Below are 27,145 nucleotides of genomic sequence, written 5' to 3'. Positions count from 1 at the left end.
TGGAAAGGGATATCAAGTTTGTTTTAGAACTTATACTTCTTTTGGCGCGTTAGGGAAAAATTATAAGAATACTTTTTTATGATGCGCACGCGCACCGTCACGAAAAACCTACAGTCTGAAGTTAACATTTTAATTTCTCAAAAAAAGTTAATATCGATACGTATAAGTATGCAACTAAATTAACTTTTTTAGCTAAAAAAAAAAATTACATATCTTTATTTATTCTATATTTTTTTGTGATATTTAAATAAGCTTTATTTAACTAGATAATGCGTTATAATAAAACTTTCAATGTATTAAATACCTCTTTTGCATTGTTAGGGTCGTTTTTTCTACTAGAATAAGGAAAAAGATAAAATTTTTGAAAAGATATTTATCTCGTTACGCAAATGAAGTATAATTTATAACATTGTGCTCTAACAGCGTGTACATTAATAAAAAAACGTGTGTGTACGTTCACACACACGTTTTTTTTTCTCAAAGAATCAATGCACAACCGATTGCAAATAAACTTCTTTTACTATTTGTTGCACAACAGCACGTTAAACTTCAATAATAAACTTTTTCATTTTAATCTCTTTTCGTAAATTGCAATGGTGTCATTAATCAAGCTCGGAGGCAAAAATTACAATAGCAGACTTGAAAACTCGTCCTTTTTATTCTGGTTTGCTTGACAAATAAAAGAGATAAAGTCTAATTTATAATCTATATCATCTCTTTTTGGTAGTTGCTATGCATCAGTGGCGCATAGAAGGTATGCATAGGGTATACAGATTATATAAAATGAATAAAATCTCCAGTACGAGCTATAAAACCTTGAGGGTAGGCTTTTTACAACTCTTACAATGGCTATCCTTAAGTTTTTTATAACAACGACTGGATATTGGGTAGAAGCAGGCGTTACTTTGCGGAAATCCATGATATATTATCAAAATTAAGCTTAATTTGCTATACTCCGCGAAAAGCAGGCGAATCTGTGTGGTGTAATTTTAATTGTTAAGTAAAAGGGTAAGATGTTGACTTTACAATGAATAATTGTTAAGTTAACAATTATTCATTGTAAAGTCAACATCTCCTGATGATGCTCCGGTTTCGGAGCGAAACGTGCATAGAGGGTATATTGCCGAGGATCTGTTTGGTGTGGGGTATAAGGATTGAAGAAATTATAAATTACACCACAAAGATTCTCCTGCTTTTCGCGGAGTATAGCAAATTAAGCTTAATTTTGATAATACAACGACTGGAGATTTTTTTCATTTTATGTCATCTGTCCGCTTAGCGTATACCCTGTGCATACCCTGTATGTCACTGAGGCAAAATTTTCAATAGCAGACTTGTGGACTCGCCCTTTTTGCCCTTTTCGCCCTGATAAAGGCTATCTCGAATGTTGAATCTTATTGTTACTCATACAAAATACAGCCTATGTATATACTGGCTGGAAATGTAGATTTGTAAGATGAAAGAATTTTTAAAATCGGTTAAATTTTAATTCTTTTCCGTGCGGTGACGTGCCGGTAGATCAGAATACAGTTGTCACCATCTCTCCCTAAGTCGCCTCGTACCTACGAACGCCGAAAGAGCGTCGTCTGTGTTACTACTAACATCTACTGCGATCACCACCTTGTCTGATTATAGGCGAGACCTTCCATTCGGAGAAATCATCAGTCCAACTGTGGAATGTTGTGGGCTTGAGAAAAAAAGTCTTTTTTCCGTATAATATTAGTAAAGACGAATAGATTTTTAAATTAGCGTTTGAAGGCTAGGTTTGTATTGTCAAACTAGAATTACAAATAGTCGGTTGTAAAAAACACATGAAAAACTTGTATCGCAAAATGACAAGACATGGATGTAGTCCGTACACTGTACACACTCATATCTTTAGTATTTTATTATCTCCCCCTGCTGGGAACAGGCCATCTCTCTCGTAGGAGAGAATGTTTTAGATAATATCCCACCACGCTGCTGCATTGCTGGTTGGTGGGCTTGAATTATATAAGGTAAATGTTAGTAATGAAACCGCTGATTTCTTAACTCTACAAACAATTATTAGTAGGTTATCTAAACATTCTTAGGAAGACCCGGGAACCAAACCCAAGATCTCGTGATCTGTAGTTGAATGTATGTTGATGGGCTACATAATCATACACTTATAAGCAATTTGCTAAAATAATAATATACCTTCGCATCCACGTAAAGTCTGCCATGTCTTTAATAAGGCTCTAAGAGTTGACTCAAAACCAGTTTCTGGCGTAACTTCAAACTACCGTAGGCATGTGGTCTAAGTTTGTACAAGGCTGTTATTGTTTATTTATTTTTATGCGTTTATTTATTGGATTGGTCATGCCCGCGAATTTTATTATGTTTTCAAACGGATTTTTATGTTCGAATCTACATAATACGTTTAGGAATCAACCTTGTTTAGTGGTACTTATAGATAACATAATTTAGACTGTTATGTAAGAATATCTTTCTGTGATATCCTATTTTAATTTAAAAGAACAAATAAATCTAGAGCGATAATAAAAATGTTAAAAATAAACTTAGGATGGAAATACCGGCAAATAAAGAGATGCCTTGTGCAAACGCAAGTATTAGTGCATAATCTATGGTGCAACATTTTGAATAACCCACGCATTCTTTATCTATCTCGAAGAAAGCCGCTCACGTCTGACAAAAACTAAGAAAGAATTCCCAGTCGTAGTACAACTTCTGTGACAAAGCTCGTCCGGGGAAATACTACCGCCATCGTTATTTCTGCCATCAAGCAGTCCGGTTCGAAGGGTGTGGTAGCCGGTGTAATTAAAGGCTCATGAGGCTTAACATCTACGCCTCAGGTTGATGACTACAGGATAGCATTTTGAAAGACGTGTTCCATGTATGCCTTGCGAAGCGATGCTCCGTTTAAATTCGCGAAAGAGATTCACCGCCGAATCCAACTTGGATGGGCAATTTTTGGGAAACTTCGTGACATTTTTTCGTCCGAAATTCCTCAGTGTCTGAAGACCAAAGTCTTCGAACAGCGCGTGTTGCCAGTGATGTTTTACGCATCTATAACGTTGCCGTTTAATATGGGCCTCATAAGAAGACTCAGACACAGCGGGCGATGGACTATGCTAGGAGTTTATCTACGAGATCAAATCAGAAATGAGGAGATCTTTAGAAGAACTAGAGTTACCGACATAGCTCAGCGAGTCGCGAAGCAGAAAAGCAAAGGCAAATAGCTCGAAGAACCGATGGACGTTAGGGTCTTAAGTGCTGGAATGGCGATGCAGTAGCTTGGCCCCAAACGAGGTGGACAGACGACAGTGACGCTAGAAGCAAGCGGCCCGGGACCAAAGATTTTGGAACCCAAAATCAATCGGTTGAATTTAGGATGATGATGATGATCACGGCCGTTCCAGTGAAAAATGGAACGTTCTGAAACGAAACTCACATAAAGTTGAACGCTTCGGGCGTGGCTAATTACAACTCTACCTAAAAAGATGTACCGCCAAGCGATTCAGCGTTCCAATGTTGCGTAGAAACTCATCAGGAGGTATGGCTTTAATATTACTGCCATACACCTAACACGTTAGCCCGTTATCATCTTAGACTCCGTCGTCACTCAGCATTCGGTGCTATTGCAGTCAAGGGCTAACTTATAGAGAAGTAAATGTGAACCTTCATATAAATTATACCTACTGTCATTGACATTTAATTGTAGTCGTTTTGGAGACCGTCAGTAAAAACTGTGGCATGTTCTCGGCGCATAATATATTTTAATTGCCGTCCATTGATTTCAATCAATAGCTATAGAACGGGCACTGACCACGCCAGAGATCAGGCCAGTTAAAAAAATGCGCAAGCGATTTGTGCAGTGGGCAGTGCGTTCTGAGTCCATGGTTGTGGGTTTATTTATTTATTTATACACTTTATTTGTACACCACAAATAGAAAAACAAAACACAACATGAATAAACTTAAAAAGTAGGATACAAAGGGCGGCATTATCGCTTAGTAGCGGTCTCTTCCAGGCAACCTTAGGATTAGGAAAACCAAGGGAAACCGTTTATTTGGGTGTATTATTATTATATACGATATATTGCGAACAATTACACACTAATACTTATCCAGATTACACACATAAAATACTAATAATAATAAATATAAAAAATAATGAAAAATGTTTGTGAGATGAACATGAATGTTTTCCAGTATCTGGATGTTTATCTATATAAGTATTTATATGTATTATTCATTATTCACAAATATTCATCAGTTTTCTTAGTACCCATAACACAAGTTTACTTAAACGCTAGATGGCGATGTGATATTGTCTTAATATATTTAAAATAAACAGTCTGTTCTCTCACAAAATGTATGATAAAACCACTAGGTATTACCACTCGTATTCCTGCTACTTACTACTTATTATTAGGAATTCAGATTCTTACTGACAAACTAATAGACTTTTTCGTTAACATGATCAATGATCAGCTGTTCAGAAACTGGGGGTAAATATCTAGAATGTTATGCATGTTACATCAAAGCTGCTGTTTTTAAATATTCATTCGGATATTTATTATGTTCTTTTTATTACGAGCAAAAAAACACAACGATAGTAGTTTATAATATTTATAAAATATTCCACTCCTTTCTTACATCTTAATCAAAATTTCTTGCTCTAACAATCTGTATCTGCAGGATTTCAAAAATCTAACCTATTCTAGCTCCTGAAAGTTGACTCTTTGTATGAAATCTTAAGAGCGCCCACTAGTTACAATATTTGGAAACAGTACAGTCGTAGAGTAAAATCTCACACAATGTTCCTATCAACAATTGCAAACGATTTGACTTGCTAGAAAAATCTGGTTCGGTGTTTAAGGTCAACTATTTGGCTCTAAATCACTATTCTATTTCCTTTTATTTTTATTTGAATCATTTTACATGGCATAACAACTGCTTTGAAATTAAATAGCCTACTTTAGAATGTGCAAATAAAGATTTTTTTGTATTATCATACAAATGGGATATCTCCCACTTGACCTACTTAACCCTACTCTAAAATTATAACACCTACATTTTAGCCTTCAGAATTTTTTTCAATTTTTTTTTATCGATTTAAAAAAAAGATGTATAAATAAAAATGGTTCAAGAATAACCCGTTGGACGTTTTTAGTATACAAAGAGGTAATGGCGTTTTGAGTACCCGGGCACCCGACTTATGGGCACAAAGGTGAACATATTTATACATATTTTGTCGGTCTTCTTCTCGCTGTGCCTCTCCGACTAGCGAAGGTTGGCAGTCAGCTTCGTAAATTCTTGTCTATTTTTCGCGAGGCGAAATAATTCTGCTGCACTCGCGATTCCAGTCTACTCTCTGATGTTACGAAGCCAGTACTTTTATCTGCGACCACCGCCTCTTCTTCCTGCATTTTTTCCCATCATAATAAGTTGAAGGAGCTCATATCTCTCGTGCCTTAGGACGTACCCCAGATATGCAACTTTCCTGATCTTGATGGTGTGCAAAAGTTCGCGCCGTTGGCTGACGCTTCGCAGAACTTCCTCATTGGATACTTTGCGAGTCCAACTAATGGCCAACATACGTCTGAATGCCCACATCTCAAATGCTTGTATTAGTTTCCTAAGGTCTTCTTTAATAGTCCAAGCCTCGCATCGGTATAGCTGTATGGGCCAGATGAAACAACGCAGAAGTCGAATGCGCAAAGGGAACTTAAGTCTGCGGTTGCAGAGTACTTTTTTGTACTTGTCTACATGAAATATACATATTATGACTAAAAATTAATAAACTACCTATCCTATTTAAAAAAAATTGGTTAGAAACTCTGATTTATTTTAATATAAATTTTGCTCCGCCTTAAAGATATATTTAAGGTTTTACTTTAAACAACGAGAATTGTTATGTTTTTGACTATAGAATAATAAAGAATATTTATTAAACTACAAAATAATCATCCAAATCAATATTTGTTTGGACCAGCTAGTAAAATAAGCAGTTATACCTACAAGTCTAATATTTTTTGAACAATGCTTTTGGTATCTTTGGTGCTGCTTTTAGTACCTGATCGAAAAGTAATAGGTATTTATTAACCTATATTTTATGCATTGCTTAATAATCCAGTGAGCGAAGTGAATATAATTGTCCACTGTCATATTTTATGCTTTTTAAATAAGCCTAATTGACTGTTTTGACTGTTTTGTTGACGTAGAAGTTATTCATTGTTTACCGTTTATGTGCGTCTTTTATATGCGTTCGCAATTAAATATACAATCCACCGTTAGTACTTAACTTTGATCACACAAAATTAAAGCAAATACTCCATAGATATAATGCAGTATTTGCTTTAACTAAATTGCTTAATACCATTGCAAACAAACTGTAGGTAGGTACCTTTTGCTGATGTCGACATTCAGCTTTGTACTAAAAATTCTCAAGAGTTCTTCAAGAGTTTGACTACAGATCGCAAGCTCCAGATTTCGATTCCCAGGTTATAAAAAAATAGTTATCTGTTAATTTTTTTTTAAGATTTCAATCATTTTCAGGTATTAAACCCACCTATAAAAAAGTTATCAACACTCGGTTTAAAAAAACGTGTGTGTACTATGTACACGCGTTAGAAGTCATATTTCTTTGGCGTAACAAACTAAAAATCTTTTCAAAAATTGTTTTTTACGATTTATTCTACGTTTGTAGAAAAAACGATTCATTCATTTTTGTTTTGTTTCCTAATAATTGATTAAGTTAAATTTTTCATTGTAACTTAGCTTTAATTATTTATACTTTAAAAGGTTTATATTAACAGACTAATAATTAATTGTAAATAATTTATAAGAATGACTTTTTACATTTCAATACATGCTGTGATAACCTGTAAATAGTTGAACATTTACTATGTGACTCATTCCAAAAAAAGAGCAAGTTTTAATGTATCTACTGTTGGTTGTCCATTATAAATAAATAAATAAAACGACACTAACAATAGAAAAAAAAGTATTTAATACATTGAAAGTTTCATTATAATGCATTATCTACATAGGTATCTCATTATCGGACCACCAAGTTTCACTGAACATAAAGTTTTTTGATATTTGTACGATGAAATCACCGGAATGAATCCGAAGACTTTGACAATTAAAAGTGTACACTGTCAAACCTTATAGCTAACTTTCCGGTTCCGGTTTTTTGTGACGGTGTGCGCGCGCATCGTAAAAAGTGAGCTGGCGGACGATGTATTCCTATCTCACTCGGTTTCACAACTACCTTCATCCTGTTAAAATCGTTTTACCATATGCACGCGCATTTCGTTACATCGTATAATTTCACTACCATGATTTTTTCCTAACGCCGCTAAAGAAGTATAACTTCAAAAATATTACATCGAGCTGTAGGTACCTATTTATTTTCTTATGGATCCTTAGATTTCGGGACGCTTTAAAAAAGTAATGAAGTATGTGATAGTCATCTATTAAGACTTTTTTTTGCTCTAAATAACAACCTGGATTTAGCTGAATATACTAATTGAAACTGTTCGGAGTCATAATTTAAAAAAACTGCCTAGTCAGTGTCGTTTTCACGTAACGTAAATAGAGAATCAATATTTGTTATACTCACCTTTGGATTAAAGTTCATTAGTGTTGTAGTCTTAACTGACTTAAACGCTTACACTTAAGTTATAGGCATTCATGCTGGCCTAGAAATGACAGGTCGCGCTAATTTGGATTATTTACCTCCTACGCGCCTAATAAGAAAGCTGTGCCACACAGCCAGCGATGTAGAGAGCTATGCTTGGGCCTCGGTGTTTTTGCTTGATGCGGATACTTAGAAAGAATGTCTTTTGACTACCTCCGTGGCGCAACGGTATGCACTGTGACTTTAAGTAGGAGGTCCCAGGTTCGATACCTGGCGGGGGCAATTTGGAAATTTATAATTTCTGAATGTTCTTTTCGACCTTGGCTAGTAAGTAAGTCAAGTAGTTACCACCCTACTGACAAAGAGGTGCCGCTAAGCGATTTAGTGTTCCCTTGCGACGTCGCGTAGAAACTTCCTGACAGGTTAGCCCGCTACCATCTTATACTGCATCATCAATTACCACCAGGTGAGATGGCAGTCAAGGGCTAATTTGAAGAGGAAAAAAAACAGAACCCAGAGTAACCGATAAAATTACTTGGTTGCACCGTGAAGCACGCGTGGTTAAAGTAGCAATAGGCGGAGCATGCCAATGTATTTTTTATAGTCTTATTTAATGGCAGATTGCCTCTCCAATGGTAAGTGGAAATTATCGCTTTAGTTTTAAGTTTACGAATGTGGTTATCGCAATCATCTCACTACCGTGTAATTCTTATGTACGCAGGAAAAGTGCCACCTGTAGGCCCCTACTTGAATAAAGATATTTTTGACTTTGACTTTGACTTTGACTTTTGACTTTGACTTTAGACTTTGACTTTTGACGTTGACTTTGACTTTATCGCATATAAAGCGAGCAACACTTCGCAAGGCATGAAAGGAACGTGTCTTGCAAAGTGTCGCCCCGTGTTCATCAAACTGAGACGTAGGTGTTAAGTCTCATATGCCTGTAATTACACCGGCAACCGCTTATTTCAGATTGCACCAGAAATAAGCATGGGAGTACTTCCCCGGACGAGCTCTGTCAAAAACAGCTCTACTACCAGGAACTTCATACTGTATGTCCATAAACAAAAATCGAAAGCGATTTTGTAGATTTCATGCAATGTTTCCTGCAAGTAGGTACACTCGCGTGACTCGTGAAAAATCCACCGAGCTACCAGTAGCGTCCTCAAGGTCTTTGTCAAGGCATAAAGCAGGAAGTTTGCATTCAATAGATATATCCTCCGTCTACAAAAGTGATATAAAACTGTTTGGGTAGACACCGCTTATGTGCTTATAAAGTGTGCGCCACCAGCGCCATTGCGGGCTAGGCGGGCAGGTGAGTTTCTCATATAATATAAATAAATAAATATACTACGATAGTACGCCCCCCATTAAGTAGAGGGGTGACATAAAGCAAGCCGCAGGATCTGATGGACACAAGTTCTAAATGACCATGGAGTTTGTAGAAAATCCCCTACAAAAGAAAACCATGTCCAGCATTGGACATGAGGTTATAAAGTTTTGGCTTAAGGACTGGTTTCATAAGTACACATAGATGGTTTGGATAAATAAATAAATATACTACAACAATACACACATCCCCATCTGGCCCCAAAGTCAGTGTAGGTTGTGTTATGGGTACTAACTGATGAATATTTTTATCAATAATATACATGCATACTTATAATAGACTGATAAACAAACACCAAGACACTGAAAAACATTCATGTTCATCACAAAAACATTTTCTAGTTGTGGGAATCGAACCCACGGCCTTGGACTCAGAAAGCAGGGTAACTGCCCACTGCGCCAATCAGCCGTCAAACATAGTAATAAGACCGCTGCAATTTTTATATTTCCCCATGCCTCTGACGAATCTGACGATTTCGAGTCGGCTGTATAATGGTGCATTCGTTCAATTCAAAATAATGATTTCTTAGTAATTTTTTTAATAGACCGCTTTCTATAGAAATTATTTGATAGAAAGGTTCCTCGAAGTTGTCCGTGTAGAGACAAAAAAACTTCTTAACTAATTAATGTCAATGGGCAAAAAATATCGTTAATGATAATTTAATAGGTATACAGACTGTATACCTCGCAGTCTGTACTGTAATATCTACGTGTACAGACTGCGAGACCGCGCTTTCAAAGTGACAAGATGCATGAATGATGATGAAGACGGCCGAGCGACCCTGCTTTCTGAGCCCAAGGTCGTGGGTTCGATTCCCACAACTGGAAAATGTTTGTGTGATGAACACAAATGTTTTTCAGTGTCTGGGTGTTTATATGTATATTATAAGTATTTATGTGTATTTTATTCATAAAAAATATTCATCAGCTATCTTAGTACCCGTAACACAAACTACGCTTACTTTGGGGGCTAGATGGCGATCTGTGTATTGTCGTAGTTTATTTATTTATTTATTGATTTAAGATATTAATTATTATAAGCATAAATAGCACTTGTCTTTTTGTTAATAATTTTGAAGACATTATTTTGGTGATGGGTTGATATGATGATGATGAAGAATATACCTTGAGGAAGTTATGGAGAACTGTCATGCAAGTGATATTTAATTACTAAAATCGTACATAACTCACGAAAAGTTAGAGCTAAGTCCCCGGGGATTGAACTCGGACCCTCCGAAAGGGTAGCCAAAGCCTAATCCACTGTACTATCACCGCAATGCAATTATTAATATAAGAAAAAAAACATTTAGGGCAGTTTTTGGGGACTGCGGGTAGAAGTAAAAACTAAATCTATGTACATATACACAGTCTATATAGCTCATGGAAAGCACTCGGTGATTATGACGCGAGTTCAATGATTTTCGTTCACCCAAGAATGTCTCAACGCGACTATGTAAGTTTTCCCTTAAAAAAAAAAAGAAAAATTTGTAAGTGTTTGAAATTGGAATTTATATTTCACATTTTATTGTAATAATATATATTTGTTAATATCGTAGTGAGATTATGAAGGAAGTAATTAAGTAGGTTCTACATTACAACAGAAAGGTCTTGTATTCATTAATCAATTATCAATGGCCCCCTTATTAATAAACGTTGCGTAACGTCAAAATACCTACGCAGTATTTTGTCACGTGACATTTGAAAGGTGCTGTCAGTTAAAGGTTTCCATTCACTAGCAAGTACACTCGCGTTGAACGAGTTTCTTGCTATACCGTTTACATAAAGCCCGTTATGCATATGTTACTCCTGCAAGCTAATTGTACAAGTTTCTAGTGCAAACGACATGCATATACCTCTATTTACACAAGTTATCAACTGGGTCCATCTTGATTGTCGATCACTGGCCCAGTGGTCTCCGCTGTGGTCTTATAAGTGGGAGGTCCCGGATTAGATCTCTGACAATGACATTATGGGAATGTATATTTTTTGAATTTACTCTGGTCTGATCTGGTGGGAGGCTTTGGCCGTTACCACCCTACTGAAAAATACGTGCCACCGAGCGATTTAGCGTTCCGGTACAATGCTGCAAGAAACCGTAGAGAACCATTTCTCTAACTAGATAGCCCGCTACCATTGTACATCACCACCTAACATCAGGGGATATTGACTATTGTAGTCCATAGCTAAGTTGTAGTGGATTTAAAAAAAAAAACTTACACGAGCCTTTAGCGCTAACGATCGTTCTCAGCAACATATTGTGTGTGGACGGTAGCTTTGAAGCAAATGAACGCTGCGATTTAGTTGCAATCGTGAATGGGGACCCTTAATGCAAAGGTCAGTTAGTCTCACAAATCAATAGGTCATTCCACAGTTGCATATTTAATCTTGCACCTTCAACTATCATCCATAAAATGCAAAAGCGTCTTTGTTTGTTTGTACTTACTTTACGCCCTAACTAAGCAACCAAATGACTTAGTTTTTGGCATTGAGTTAGTTAAAAGGACGGAGAGTACACTTGGCGACCTGGCAGTGCCGGATTAACCATGTAGCAAGAGTAGCAATTGCTACATATTTAATACCGCTCATCTCTGCCTGACTGACTGACTGAATGACTGACTGACAGACACACAAACGCACACAGACATCGCCTATGGTTATTTACTACACTCTATCTATAGGTTACAATTACCCACAAAATTGTAACCTATAGATAGCAAATACTTTTTGTTTTTAAGATACGTCTATACGTATTTAAGATATGTAAGTATTGAGTTTTAAATTGTATTTTTACTACTTTTTACTTAAGAACCCATAGCAGATCAACGGCTCTTTTAATGAATTTGCCCCGCGCTTTAAGGCACTGCGACCTGGGCGGCCTGCTAAGCTTCTGGAGTGATTTCGGCTGGCTGTAGTGACAGCGGGGAGCCGTACCAGTGACACTACGTACAACGGAAGGTTCCGGCTGACCAAGTACGGAGATACGCCCAGGGAATGAATAAGAAGAAGAAGGACGGAGAGTAAAAAAGGCTAGTTTTTATCACAGAAACACCATCGGTTTCTTCTGGATTTGAAAAAAGAATACTAATAAACACAGACGAATAACGCGGGCAAATGCAAATAATGTTATAAAGCAGTTGTACTCATACCTTCTTCACCTTAGAACTCCATTATTTATAAATCAATTTGGAATATTATTTCCACATTTCAAAGGATATACATTTCTATCAGTTCCATATCAAATTCGTTTCAAAAGTTTGGTTTTAAATGTAAATAATTTATAAATTATCTAAATATCTATAGATCTATGCTCTAAAACCGTATCTCCTACAAAAGACGAGCCCTGTTCCCTGCAGTGGGACGTTAATGGACTGTGGATGATAATCGAAATTGTATAATTCTTTTATAGAAGACGAATAATAATAGTGTAGTTTAATGAAGGCGGTATTCAAATCCTAATATTTAGAAATAACAAACAGTAATTCTATTTTATTGAAACTCAATTCTTTAAGGGACGATGCAAAGTGATACCTAGATTGCAAAGTACAAAAATAACGAAAATGCGTGGAGTAAGTTTTTTATGTAGGTATAGTTGATGTGTGTTCGCTCTTTAGTGTCTTTTATTATTCATTTAAATAGCTGTTTCTTTTGTCTTTGTACAGTTTTGCTACAAAATTTAATGAATGATTGTGAATGGAATAAAAGTGTTTAAATTTTTTTTAAAAGTAGTTTTTGAATTTTATCCACAAAAAAAAATCAGAATGAAAAATGTATACCAGGATATTTTTTTTTTTACCTCAATTAGAACCCGAAATTAATGTTTACGAATTGTCTTCGAGCACGAAAAATTTTATTAACATCGTGTCTTGTCACCCAAGAGCTTGCGCTTATTTAGTCCAACAGCAATTCAAATGGGCACCATGCCCATAAGTGAACAGTTAGACGGCTGATATTTATTGTAAATATTAATTTTAGTTTGTAATTATTATTACTTATAACTTAAAGTCTGATCTGTGACTATATTTATTTCCTATATCAAATATACTTTACCATAAAAAAAAATAGGTAATAAGAAACTTAGTTCCTACCTCGACATCAAACTTTTTTTATTTGTTTACATATTACATACACATTTCCTATCAATCAGTCACTAGGAAGCTGCAATATATATATGAAAGCGTAAGCTCGATAGTCGACATTTAATAACGCACGGAATGTTTTAAACTGACTTTAAATATTACACAATATTGTTAATTTTCTAATGAGTGTAATAAAAAAAAGTTTTATTTTCTGTCACAGACCGGTTCTTGAATTATTTATTACATTAAAGACCTGACTAATGATAACTGACCATCGCACGTAAAATGAATAAGTCAGTTACTCAGTTTATGTTGCGCAACTGAATAGACAAGAGGTCTGAAGAAATTTGAAAAATAAAAAAACTATGGTACCTACTTAACTGTAAAAGAATAAATATAACTTGACGTTGAAAAATGTATAGAAGTTTTTATTCTAGTGCTAAGAACTAAGTAAATTTGTTAATGAATAAAAAGGTACTTTCGTGTTTTGTAATTTTGTAACATAAATAACTTAAAAAATTGCAGTGTCCGTATCGATAAGTAGATTTTAGTTTTTATTTCTATTACAGTAGATAAATCTAAGTTACGGTTTTTTCCTCAACTGGTTATTAAACAAATTGTTAAGAGTTCCGCAATATTGCATAAAGATGAAATAGAAAAAGGCATAATCTACATAAAAGCGATCCACTTCAAGTATTTAGTAAACAATTGAAGGCTTATACAAAACCTCGCAATAGGATTAACAATATTGAATTATGCAGTTATCAGTGAGTCAAGAAAGTCAGTTGTTGGAGTGATTGCTAGCAAATCGGTGTAATAAGTGAAAGAAGGGAAAGAAAAAATATACAGTGGACTTTTTTGTGTTGCAATGACAAGGGGTACCTCAAAACCAATTAGCAGATCGAGGGTGGTGCTATCACAGGTATGTTCTTGTATAGTAAGTTTTTTTTCTTTTTAAAAATAAATTTGTTTATAATTTTATTTTCTATTTGAATATTAATTATGATATACTGAAATATAAACTTTCTTATATGTTATACTTGGATCAGCGTACCATACTTAGTTTAATTTCGTTCATTTTTAATTTTTCTTCTTTTACATTTCTAGTGTGTTTTGTTTAAATATAATAATGTGTTTTCGATCTGTTTTAACAGTAATGAACTAGATATTATTAACGCTGTCAGTTGTTAAAAGCGATCCGTGAAAAATAAGGTCCTATTTACGTATTAGGGAATTTTCGTTAGAGCGCTAGTTTAAAAGCCAATGTGTTCGCACGAAAAAAAGAGTAACGTTATAATTGTTTTTAAGCATACATTTTTCGAGTAGTTAACTAGCTTTTGCCCACGCTCCGCTTGCGTTATAGTAGATTTTGTCAATTAATTCAGGTCCTATATTTATAAAATGCTAGATGAAATATACCCAATGATAATCGGATGGGTGGTTGAGGCGTAATAGAAGAAATAAACTAATTTTAGATCTTTTGAAAAGTTGTCCAACTTCCTACGAAATATATCAATATATCATTATATTATATGTCGATATTTTTTCATATTTACGTGGTATATAATTCGTTTTATGATAATAAAATGTATACAAGTGAAATTTATGATATCAACCCATTACCGATCCATTACAGGGCACGGGTCTCCTCCCACAATGAAAAGGGGTTCAGACCGTATTATTGAGAACTCCCACGTATGCAGGTTTCCTCACCATGTTTTCCTTTACCGGCGAAGCAAGTAATATTTTAATTTTTCAAATCGCACATAACCTAGAAAAGTTTGAGGCGGGACTTGAACTCGCCCCCCGAAAGTGAAGTCGAAATCCACTGGGCTATCAGCGCCTACCCACTAGCTACTATCAACGTGAAATTAATGTCATGAAACTAATTTTATGTAATATGTAAGTACGAATTTACTAATGGTCACAAGACTAATCTCATCATTATTTATCACGATATTTCGACCCGCGTCGTGCGTCGGACGTCCTTTGAATAGGGCTTTTGTAGGGTCATCCACATTCCAAAGTCTTTTGCCTCTTGTATTGCCGTCTGCCCATCTAGTGATTCAAACAAAATTTCTTTAATCATTATACACCTCGCCATAAAGATTTATACCGTGCTTTAAACGTAGTTGCACGAAACAATGATCGTGTACAAACTACAAGTCCCGTATCTTTGGCGTCAATTTTTAATATTTTCTAACTACTGTGCATTGAACGAAGTTGCACGGAACAATGATCGTGTACAAGTCCATTATCTTTGGCGTCAATTTTTAAATTTTTCTAATTACTGTGCTTTAAACGTAGTTGCACGGAATAATGACCGTGTACAAGTCCTTTGGCGTCAATTTTTAGCGTTCATCTAGACGTTGCTAAAATACCGTCCAGATGACAGACCTTTTTCTCTCTTGTGGGGAAATCCTCATGGATACCATTGCACCACGGGGAGGAGCAGTGGTTATGCCGGACTCTTACCGACTTAAACCCCATGGTCTTCCAAATTCCTCGACTGGTGACTGGATCTTGCAACCCAGCCCTCTAAGGCAGACCCACGTCGGAGACCACATAAATATCCTTAAACGCCGTCTAAGGCGTACCAGGAACACGAGGTTCGCCTCCCATCTCGAGGACTTACGAGTATTTCCGACGGGCGACAGAATCTCCGTATAGGTACATCGCCTTGGTGTGGCCTTCGCCTAACTCCAAGCAGATACTGAGAATTAATTGGATCATTGCAACACGAGACCTTGGGTTTGATTCCCGGAATTGAACCAATAACCAAACATGCTAAATATTTTATACCAACGAGGCAGTTAAAAGTAAACGCGATATCGTAAATTATAGAACCACAGATGTCTTCTTAAAAACGTTCTGATATCGTTACTGGATTATTTAATATACATACGAACGTGAAATGTAAATTTAGTGATTTTGGATGCCAGTTTCGGAGATAAGACGATAGAAACCTTTTTTCGAGGTCAACATGGTACCTACCATCAATTAAATAAGAACATCTTTGTAGCTTTTAACTATGAATTCAAGACTCTTGTATTCATTAATCAAATTACGAGTCACAGAGGAAAGTTACCTATTACACTTGTAAGTTTTACTTTGGTAACTCAGTTACGGAAGTATCTTACGATAAATTTACTTATACTAGTAAACAACTTTGTGAGCTAGTTATAGTGACTTACGTAAGCTGTAGGTCGCCGAATATAAGTTAGGTGTAAACACGTCTTTAGGTTAGTAATAAAATAACTCATAAACCACAAAATAGGGTACGATAGGTACGACTTTTAAAGCCAAAATTCAAAAATAGAATAACTAGATAGTTGCTAATAAACTATTTACTAACTAACTTACTTATAGCACTCTTGTTTCCTTCCTTCCTCAATTTTAGTAGTGTATATCAAAAAATACTGAATTTTGACGCACAAATTCAATAAGAAAATCTTTGTAGTATTTAACTATTAGAATAACTTACTTACTTAGCTCACCGTTTTTAAATATTGGATAGAAGCAGGCGTTACTTTGTTGAAATTCATGATATATTATGAAAATTAAGCTTAATTTGCTATACTCGGCAATGTACCCTCTACGAAGATCCGTTTGGTGTGGAGTGTGAGGATTGAAGAAATTATTAATTACACCATACAGATTCTCCTGCTTTTCGCGGAGTATAGCAAATTAAGCTTAATTTACATAATAACTTCGTTCAGTCAACTTACGAGTCACAGTTAAAAGTTATCTTAGGTTCGTAATAGCACATAATCCACATCATGTACAATTTGTCTGATAAGATTTAAACAACAAATAACAATGTTTAGACAGAAAAAGCCAATATTTATAATGCAATAAAATCACGCGCACTCGAGATTATGGTAATGATGATGAGACGATCCTCGAATTTTAGCTTCATAGTTTATCACTTTTATCTCATCTGATATCCATTACGCTAATAATGGATATCAGATCAGCAGCATATTTAATGACAGGATAAAGTTCAATGATAGAGTTATTAGATATTCTGAATAATTCATAAGGTTTATTTAAAATTTTAGTTTGTTTATACTATTTATAGTTTTTTTTTAGTTTATTGTCTAATTCGGTTCACAATTTTCATGTGTATAGGTACTCAATGTGTGATTAATAGTGAAGTAATGTAACCTTTTGTTTGGTGGGAAGCATCGGCCATGGCGACTAGACGACAAATATGTGCCACCAAGCGATTTTGTGTTCCAGTGCAATACCGTGTGGAAACTGTTTAGGGCTGTGGTTTTTTGTTTCTGGAATACCCATAACAGGTTAGCCGGCTAACATCTTAGACTGCATCATAACTACCAGTCTACCAGACACTGGTGCACAAGTGGAAATAATATCCAAATAATATATGTGTATTAATAAACAGGGGTAAACTTCTCCTATTCCATGTTCCAGTGATTTAGCAGATGGGCACGTTCATTATATCCCTTGTCAGGGGGTATAATCGGGGGATATAATTTATATCTTCCGCCCGTGCTAGCCCTGGAGGAGAGCCAGCAGTCATGGGTTCACTTGTAGGCGGCAGTGTAGGGTAATAAAAAAGAAGTACATAAGTACTTATAAATTCCTTTTGATAAAACTATTTGTGTCAAATATTGGATAGAAGTATGCGTTACTTTGCGGAAATCCATAATATATTATGAAAATTAAGCTTAATTTGCTATACTCCGCGAACAGCAGGAGAATTTGTATGGTGTTATTTATAATTACTTCAATCTGTATACTCCACACCAAACAGATACTCGGCAATGTACCCTCTACTGTGCGCACGTTTCGCTCCGAAACCGGAGCATCCTCAGGAGATATTGACTTTACAATGAATAATTGTTAACATATTTGTGTCATGCTTATTACATCGTGTAAACCCGACGTAAAACGCTTACGCTAAGTAGATGTGGGTGTTTTCTTACTGTGTCGGAGGGCAGCTTATCCGTGAATACCAGCGAAATGAGTGCCTCTGGGATATCATTATAACAAAATAAAGAAAATAACGATTTTAGGGGCTATTGTGTTGCTATGGATCCCGCGACACCAATAGAAACATCTTTTATGCGTGTTGATATTAGTTTCTTTATAAACATGCATGTTTATAATGTAAACCCGGCTAATTATTAAGCCTTTTACATAGTGGTGACATGGTGACGTCACCCGGATGGCAATGCCCGCTGAGTGGGCGTGAGACTTAACTAACGCTCTTTGGGATTAGTGATAATTAAATAAACTGTATACCTACTGACATTGATGAATATTGACAATAACAACGGTTCATAATATAAACCGAAATAATACTTCAGAGGATTTACTTATCTGTGAAACCGAAACGCTAATAGTTTTTGAGTAACCCATTGCCATAGTTGTTACTGAAAAACGTACACCAAAAGTAAAATCAAGTGACTCCTGTCACTTTATTAGGTTCGCATCGCGTAGCGTGGGTACTATGCACGTGTCGGTCTTTCAACTCCAATAGGGTTGTCATAAGTAGAAATATAGAATTTTTTGAATTAGTTTGTATGGAAAAATAAATATGCTTCTTTTGATTTAATATTTTTACAGGTTAATTCCTTATTAAAGATACTTACGCACGCTTTAACAGTATTTCGTAATTCCGTTACACGTTGTATAGGACATATTTGTAAATGAATGCTTTCTAGACGGAAGTTCGAGCCTGAACATACTACATGAAGAAAGTTGAGACAAAGAAAACTATGTATGTATCTATGTATGTAACTTTTGTTCTTTGTAGACCGACAGTTTTCTTGATTCTTCATTTATTAAGGACATTTTTTTTTTACAATTAGAATGCCAGCCTGATCGTTCCCTACGCAAAAATTAAAAATCACTGCCTAGTTCTTATTTTGAAAATTATTGTACTTTTTTTTCGTTTAGGTAATTTGGGCTCGGCTGTTCGGACTGTTACAATTTCGTGTGTGTACGGTTTTAAATGACAAGAACCGTAACATTTTTGTCTAAAGATATTTTATTAGTGGTCGTCGTGGTCGATATACCGCGGACGCGTACGAAGCGCTTCGCATCTTCGTTTCTGATCCGCACCGCTAGGATCTGGAATGCTCTTCCAGCTTCCATTTTCCCCAGTTCTTACAATATGAGTACCTGCAAATCAAGAATGAATAGGCATCTTCTAGGTAAGCGCGCTCCACCTTAGGCTGCATCATCGCTTACCATCAGGTGTGATTGCAGTCAAGCGCTCGTCTATAAACATAAAAAAAACGAAAAACTTTTAAATCGTTAGTGCATTAGGGAAATTCGCTTCAAAAAATATAAGTGATCGATAATTATAATACTTTGTTGGCCCCGTTCGTATAGCTTAGCTAAATAGTTATGATGCCCCATAGGGACCAATGAGGGGTATGAGTATAACTGCCATAACAACCATCAGTCAAAAAATAAAAACCGGACAATTTCACTGCTAGATTTTGTTTGGTAGCTAAGTAAATTATTGACCAAATCGTATCACTGTATCTTACCATTTGTAGGTATGCAATTTGCACACTTGCAGTCGAGAAGTCGTTTTCGGGTATCGAAACACTTAGTTAAATTCGCTTCGAATTCAAATAACGTTAGTGGTCAAGTTTATGTGTACCATGTTCTGCTTAGTAGGCGTAACAAACATTCATCTTTGAATTATTTCTTCTTCATAACACATTCATATTTTCAACTCATTAAACTTATCGGCCCACGGTAAAAATCACGGGTCTCCTCAGAATGAGAAAGGTTAAGGCCGTCGTCCACCACGCAAACTTACACACCTTTGAGAACATTGTAGAGAATTCTGGAATGCAGGCTTATATTAAAAATTATTTAAAAAATTACAATCACAATAAGATAACGTAGATTCTAATATTGAACTTACATATTTCCTAATTAACGTACCTACCTAAGCACTTTTGAATAGTCAAGTTCATCTGTTTAGAATTAAAATTAGAACTAAGCTAAGCCGAAATGGTAAAGCGAGTTTTTGCACTACTTTGTATTGATTCACTGACTTAGAAGTGAGCTGGTGTTTAAGACTTCCTGTGTCAAAACGCTTCACTTCAAATAAATCTCTTAAATACACTTAAAATTGAGATTTATTTGATGAATATATACAAGATGTGTGTGATGTGTCCCAAAAATCAACGACAACTTATACCGGGAGAAAGGCCAAGTTATACTTTTAGAGCCCAATTAAATGCCATGTATTTTTTTTCCGAACTGGTATAACTTGGCCCGGTAATGAGATCATACGAATAACTCAATAAAATTGTACAGTGACCATCAAACAGAGTACGCATAGATTTAGTTTAACATAGCTGTTCTAGTAGGCAATTATTATTCAATGAACCCTGAGTCCAATTTCCTGATGCTTTATACAGACGGCCGAGTGGCGCAGTCGAACTGCCCTGCTTTCTGAGTCCAAGGCCGTGGGTTCGATTCCCACAACTGGAAAGTGTTTGTGTGATGAACATGAATGTTTTTTCAGTGTCTGGGTGTTTATCTTTATATTATAAGTATTTATGTATAATATTTATTAAAATATTAATCAGTCATCTTATTACCCACAACACAAGCTACGCTAACTTTGGAGCTAGATGGCGATGTCAGCATTGTTGTAGTATACTTATTTAAAGTAGCTTGATTTAACATTCTACCTATCGAACTACGTTTTTTTTTTATTCGTTCTGCAGTGCTCCCTGTGTCCGTCAATCTGAGGCGTACTTGTTAATAAATAATAATTACAGAAATATTAATTGTTTGCGACCCTATAGCTGTAACTTCTGTATCCAAGAGTTCTAATCCCATCTCTAGCTTCAACGGGGAACGAAAACATCGTGAGGAACCTGCCTGAGAGATCTCCATAAAGTTTTCATAGGTGTGTGAAGTCCGCCAATCCGCACTGGGCCAGCGTGATGAACTACGGCCTTAACCCGTACTCATTGTGGGAGGAGACCCGTGCCCTGTAGTGGGCCGATAATGAGTTGGTATAATAGTTAGCAATAGCTCTTAAATTTGTGATTGAATACTTTGCATTTACGAACACTATAAAGGACGACGGCGCATTTAGTATACTACAGATCGAAGGTGATATGAGTCCAGAAATCGATTAACAGTACGTTGTTATCTTATTATTATGGACTAAGAGTCTATAGTTAATAAAGAATAAATTAATTACCTTCACATAATTTCATAAACAGAGCGTTTTTTGTTAAGTTATGGGCAACGTTATGAGTAATATAATACGGCTTTTTATACTTTAAATTTAATCTGTGGAGAGCAATGACACAGACTATGAATATGATCAGTGAATGACAAGCATTGAAGAGAACAAAGTATCATGTTTATCGCACAATAATAAAATATAAATTAATTAGCTATTGACATGACATATCGGTACCTGGTAGTATCTTGGTTGTAAAAGCTATTAGCTTGGTTGTAATATTATAACTTAGGAACAAGCGGTTACCGGCGTCTTCGTCCGCGTGTAGTTTCTGGACGACTCCTTATCTGTACCTAACCATGAAAGGGTTTTTCCTATCTAACTGAAAGATAGGTTAAAACTGCTAAATTAAAATAAATAGCTATTCTAAAGTTAAAATAATTCTGTTATTTTGAAATCCCAGATAGAAAGAAATCAAAGATCGATCAGTCGTTCATTTGAAAATAGATCAAAAACGAGATTTTATTTCTAGAAATTGTAGAATGTCTATTGTTAATTAGATTGTCTGGAGCGTCCGTTTTGGCATCTAACCTCCGCAACACGATATTAGTATAGTTAACAACTGAAGCCACATAACTTCAACATTGGGTTTACTACTGTAACCCCCGTAACAACTTAACGTAAAAGGAGTGAAAGTAAAAATATGAAAAAGCACAGCAGGTCAAATTAATCAGTCGAAACTTGGAGAATACAATTCGTTAGTGGTCTGATCTGAGCTCAATGTATACTTTTAGCAAGCATACAAATTCTGTCTACCGTACAGTTTTATAACTTTTTTTTATTCCACTACAAGTTAGCCCTTGACTGCAATCTCACCTAATCGAGAGTGTAATGTAGTCTAAGATGGAAGTCAGGTAGAGCCAAGCTAGGACGCGACATCGTACCGGAACGCTAAATCGCTTGGCGGCACGTTTTTGTCCGATGGTTGGTTACGCCTGGCGGGAGGCTAATCCTAAGAGCATCCTACCAGACAAAAGTCTGATATTGAACCAACTCTGACAATTTCAATTTTATATTTTCTACCTATTGAAATAGCCGGCTACTAAAAATTAGTACAATGGTTCTTTATTTCTTTACTCTTACCTCCAATATTACCTACGTTGACGGCAACCTTACATGTCCTCATGTCCTCAGTGCACAGTGTGCACGCATATTTAGAGCTAAAATAGGGTACATAAGTCACATTAAGGCGAATGAGCGAAGCCCTTACATGTAATTTAAAATTATATAAAAAAAAAAGAACAGAACCAGTCGCTGTTGCCGCACGCGGCAGTTAATCAATGATTAACAATACTAACAACATCTGCAACAATGATTTAGTACAATAGTCTCGTAATATTTTAGTACCTTTACGTAAAGGACTCTTACACTATTAAGATATTAACATAAATATTTTATTATTAATGTCATTAATGAAATATTTGGATTTGCTACTCTTATTACAATTTGTTACTACTTATTTCTTTGATAAAGATTTTTTTTAGTGTAGTATAATTTTGATGTTTATTGCTATATTACATGCAGTGAGAATAAATTTGACTTTGCTTTATTAAAGTTTATTACTTAAGGTATTTAATTAAAAATGCAAAACTAAATTATTTTTCTAATTCTTAAGATTTATATAGAAATTCTAAGTCCTCTGAAATAATATAAACCGAATAGGAATTCACCATGGTTTCAAGTTTTAACGTTGTTTTTGTAATTAAATTCGATTTTTTAAATATAAATTACCAAGCCCAAATTTTTCTCATATCATATGTATTATCTATTTAATTATTTACATTTGAATATATAAACGATTTGTGTAGAAGAGTAAAGTATAATATGTATTTCATTAATATATTTAATAAAGACTCGTTTTAAAATTTTAAAAGTTAAGGATTGTTTTGGGCTTTTTCATATTATAACCTCTATCAATAGGATTAAATAAAATTGTATCGTAATTCGTATGTCTCTAATATTGTTTTAACTGGTTGATATAAGCTAATTTAATTATTTGAACGACACGTTTTATTTTTGTCTGTCTGCTGAAAAGCCGTGGTGGAAAATCATACGTAGGCTAAATCTATTTTAGCGAGACGTAGGTTACTTTAGGGACTTCCATATCACGATATATGGGCCACAAACCTTCTAATGGTGGGAGACGACCAGATCTTCCACCTCATCGGTTCATAAGTCATCGGCCAACAATATTCCTTGCTACCAATTGTTAACCAATGTTTGTAGGGTGCTTTTCACCAATCATATGGTACCCACAGTACTCGGGCACACGTGTAGTTTACCCGACCCCCAGAGCACCGGTCATGTAAATATAAACGATAGCAACACCTTTTTCTTTTGGAATCCTCATGGATTCTACTGCGCTATAGGCATGGTGGTTATGTCGGTCTCGTACGCTAACACCCCACGGTATGGCAACAAGTGGTGGCTAGGCCACGGAAAAGCTTTCGCAAACATCCGCAAGCCACTTAGCGGCGCTCGCCGTGGCAGACCCTCCTTTGAGACATTCTTAAACGATTGGGTCATTTTGGGTCAAATCGCCGAAGGCGCACCGGACTAGATACAGCAATACCTAACCTAAACTACATATTTATATTAAAACTAAGTTTATTTAAATTATATTTGATGAAAAAATTGGTAATCAAGAAAGTGGGAATTACTTAAAAAAAATTAATTAGTGGGCACAGAATAATGTTTTAAATCAATACTCTTTTCAAAGGTGTATCGCATAACACGTCACGCACTTCATGTCGCGGTCACGGGCACGTTTATTATAAAAAAAAAACCTTCCTGCATATAAAAATAAACTACATAGCTATAGGCCTATAAAGGTCCATTCCATAAAATGTCCATTAGCCGTCATTGGTGTTGAAGTGGCAATAATCTATGACCTTCATAAATCACTGGTCGTTGAATATTTATTGGACTTATATAAATAAAGGTTCTCGACTTAGTAACTCTTAAAACTCTCTAAAATCTATTTATAAAATTCGAGTTGCGGCTACCTCATACGAGCCTATTTTTAGATGTTATCGCATTGTATGATGCAGATGTATTTATAAGAAGACCACCTATTTTCTATAGACATACTGATTTAGATAACTGCATCCTTAATACTACTTATTGTTTCGTCATATAATACTTCCACTATGCTTTTGTCTGTTTTATTGGATCTGTTAAAAATAAAATATAAAAAATCTGCACGTATCAGTCTTTAACACTGACCTCAATTATTAAAATAGGCTGTCCAATAAAAATAACAATTTGAATGTCCCCAATTGAAGCGCCAGACGTGTTATAAGTTTGTCTCTTGAATGATGAGTGTCTCAATGGTCCACAGCCAGGAGATGCAAAGACTTATCTCCTTCCAAATTCTCTAATCATCACTAAAGCTAAGTTAAGCCTGACATGGGGTGCCTTAGCTCCTGTCCTCTCAAATTTGCCACCGTTCTTAGTTAAGCTGTACATACTGGAAATCTTAATAAGGGTCAGTAAAATCAATTACACACAGACCGAAAAAAAATCATGTCACACAAATAACCTAACCTATATTATTTCCACCCAAACTGTTAACTTAGAAATAAACATTAACACCAAGAAAAACTCAATAAATATATTGCTCAAGCCCTGTACTTTTGAAAATCAAACTTGTAACGTGAAACGTAAGTATCAATTGTATCTGGGTGGTTTACTTTGAAAGTTTTAATCCTAACCTATCAACTGCAAAATAATGAATTTAACAATTCACAAACAAATTCTTCAATTTTATTATATAATCAAATTTTTAGTAATAATATTATTTTATGACTTGCAAATATTCAGTCTGTAATCGGATACTGATGATGAGGAAAATCTTTTGTTTTAAGTTGTAAGTATTATCAGCGTTTTCATTGTTTTTAAATAATTTCGCCCACTCCAAATAATTCGTTTATTATAAACATTTGAAAAATACAAATTCATGTGGGTCATTTATCTGACGCAAAAGCATTCCCAACCTAAGCAAATACCTAACATATTATTCAACAATATTTTTATGTTTTTTATACAGACCAAGAAAATAAATGCGCACCTAAGATTTAAAAAAATAAATAAAATTTATATGAAATAATAACACAACCATTAATCTGATTCTACAGGTATTAAAAAAAAGAAAATGCTTTAAGTTCTTTTTAAGTAACGACGGAGCAGCTTATATTTAATTACGTCATACAAAACATGTGAAGAATAGTAAATCTACTTGTGGAATATAGTCACGCCAACTCTAAAAATAATTACCAGTAACTACATCCTCGACTGTAAAGATTAGTGGTTATAACAGTTTACACATTTCTTACGTAAAGTAAGTACAAGGTATCTTAAAGTATCTGTTACTGTAATTATCAAAGTACTATTAGCTACCCGCTACGAAGTAATATTTAATATTATTATTTTAAGACTAATATAATATAATCAGATGATGATGATGATGATATAATCTATGCTATTACTCTGACAGTCAATGTTTGTTCGTTTACTTCTGATATAGATAAAGATGTATCACTGTTTTTCACTTGGGGATTCCATATTGTGTGTATTGTGACTAATACAAAATGCTAACCGACTCCTTTGGACTTGATTTTGTCCCTCTTGTTCGTAGATATATCGAGGACCGACGAGAATACTCTAATTTGATAAGATTATTCCATTTTTCAATTTGTAAAAATGTTTGTTTATTTATAAAATTTACATCTATAGTCAATAAGGCAGGAATGATGTAATGATAATTTTAAATAACAACCATCTTGAGCCGATTTCTTTAATAATATTTCAAATTTGATGGTGAATGAGTAACCGATTGATTTATGTTTCAATAAAAATAATAGTTAAAATAAAACAATCACGCTTTTATAAATAAACTAAACTAAAAGGTAGAAATTAGTTTGGTTTTTTTATACCGAACGTGTTTTTTAGTTTTTTGACTATTAATTTATTGTGACAGAGCTCACACGGAGAAGTACCGCCATTATTATTTCTGCTATGTAGTCTGGAGGGGTTTAATTATAGACACATGAAGCTTTGCTTACGACTCAGGTTGAGAGTGACACTTTGTAGGACACAGAGTGGCACTCTGTAGGACCCAGCGAAGTATTTCGATGTTTTTCCACTTACCACCAGTTGAGGGAACTTCTTTGTCCGTCAATTATAACAATAAAATGTCGATATTAAAAGTATTTAAAGTTTTCTGTGACTTTGCCGTCTAACTTTTATTTGTTGCTCTAGGCAGAACCGACTTGTTGTGTTTAGCTATAATATTTATATCTATATTTGCAGTGAGCGGAGGTAGGTTTATCCACGTTTCTGATACGTACCGCTAAGATGTGGAACGCCCTCCCGGCAACTGTGTTTCCTGCCACGTATAATTTGAGTACATTCAAGGAAATAGGCTTTTTCTAGGCAAGCGTACTCCAACCTAGACCTCATCATTGCTTTCTTACGGGCATGATTGTCGTCAAGCGCTGGCCTATCGTTAATAAAAAAAAAGGTGTCTAAATATTTGTATCCATTAGTAATCAAACATTTTATAGGTGACTAGCTGTTGCCCGCGACTTCGTCCGAGTTTTTTTTATTTGAATAAGAATTACTATTGCGATACTAATGTATCCCAGTTTTGTTTCTACTCTTATAAAATTTTATCACACAAAAGCTGCTATACCATCTTTGTGATATTGCGATATATTCCTTAGCGCACTTTTAAAAAAACAAATTATAGCCTATCTTACTTATTGATAGTTTAGTTTTCTTTAGGCGAAGAAAT

At 35.1% G+C, this 27,145-nt stretch overlaps 1 protein-coding gene across 1 annotated transcript in view; it reads left to right on the top strand.

Annotated features, from left to right (window-relative positions):
- Positions 1-13,574: 13,574 nt before the first annotated feature.
- LOC120633962 overlaps positions 13,575-27,145 on the top strand; it is a 33,038-nt gene continuing 19,467 nt past the window's right edge. Inside the window, exon 1 of the mRNA XM_039904398.1 lies at positions 13,575-14,016. Within this exon, the coding sequence (XP_039760332.1) occupies positions 13,963-14,016 (54 nt within the window). The 5' untranslated portion in view covers positions 13,575-13,962. The remainder of the gene's footprint in view (positions 14,017-27,145) is intronic.

This window comes from Pararge aegeria, chromosome 22 (assembly GCF_905163445.1).
Source record: "Pararge aegeria chromosome 22, ilParAegt1.1, whole genome shotgun sequence".
NCBI lineage: Eukaryota > Metazoa > Arthropoda > Insecta > Lepidoptera > Nymphalidae > Pararge > Pararge aegeria.
Note: the sequence above shows the minus strand (reverse complement) of the source record. Positions and strands in the feature narration are given on the sequence as shown.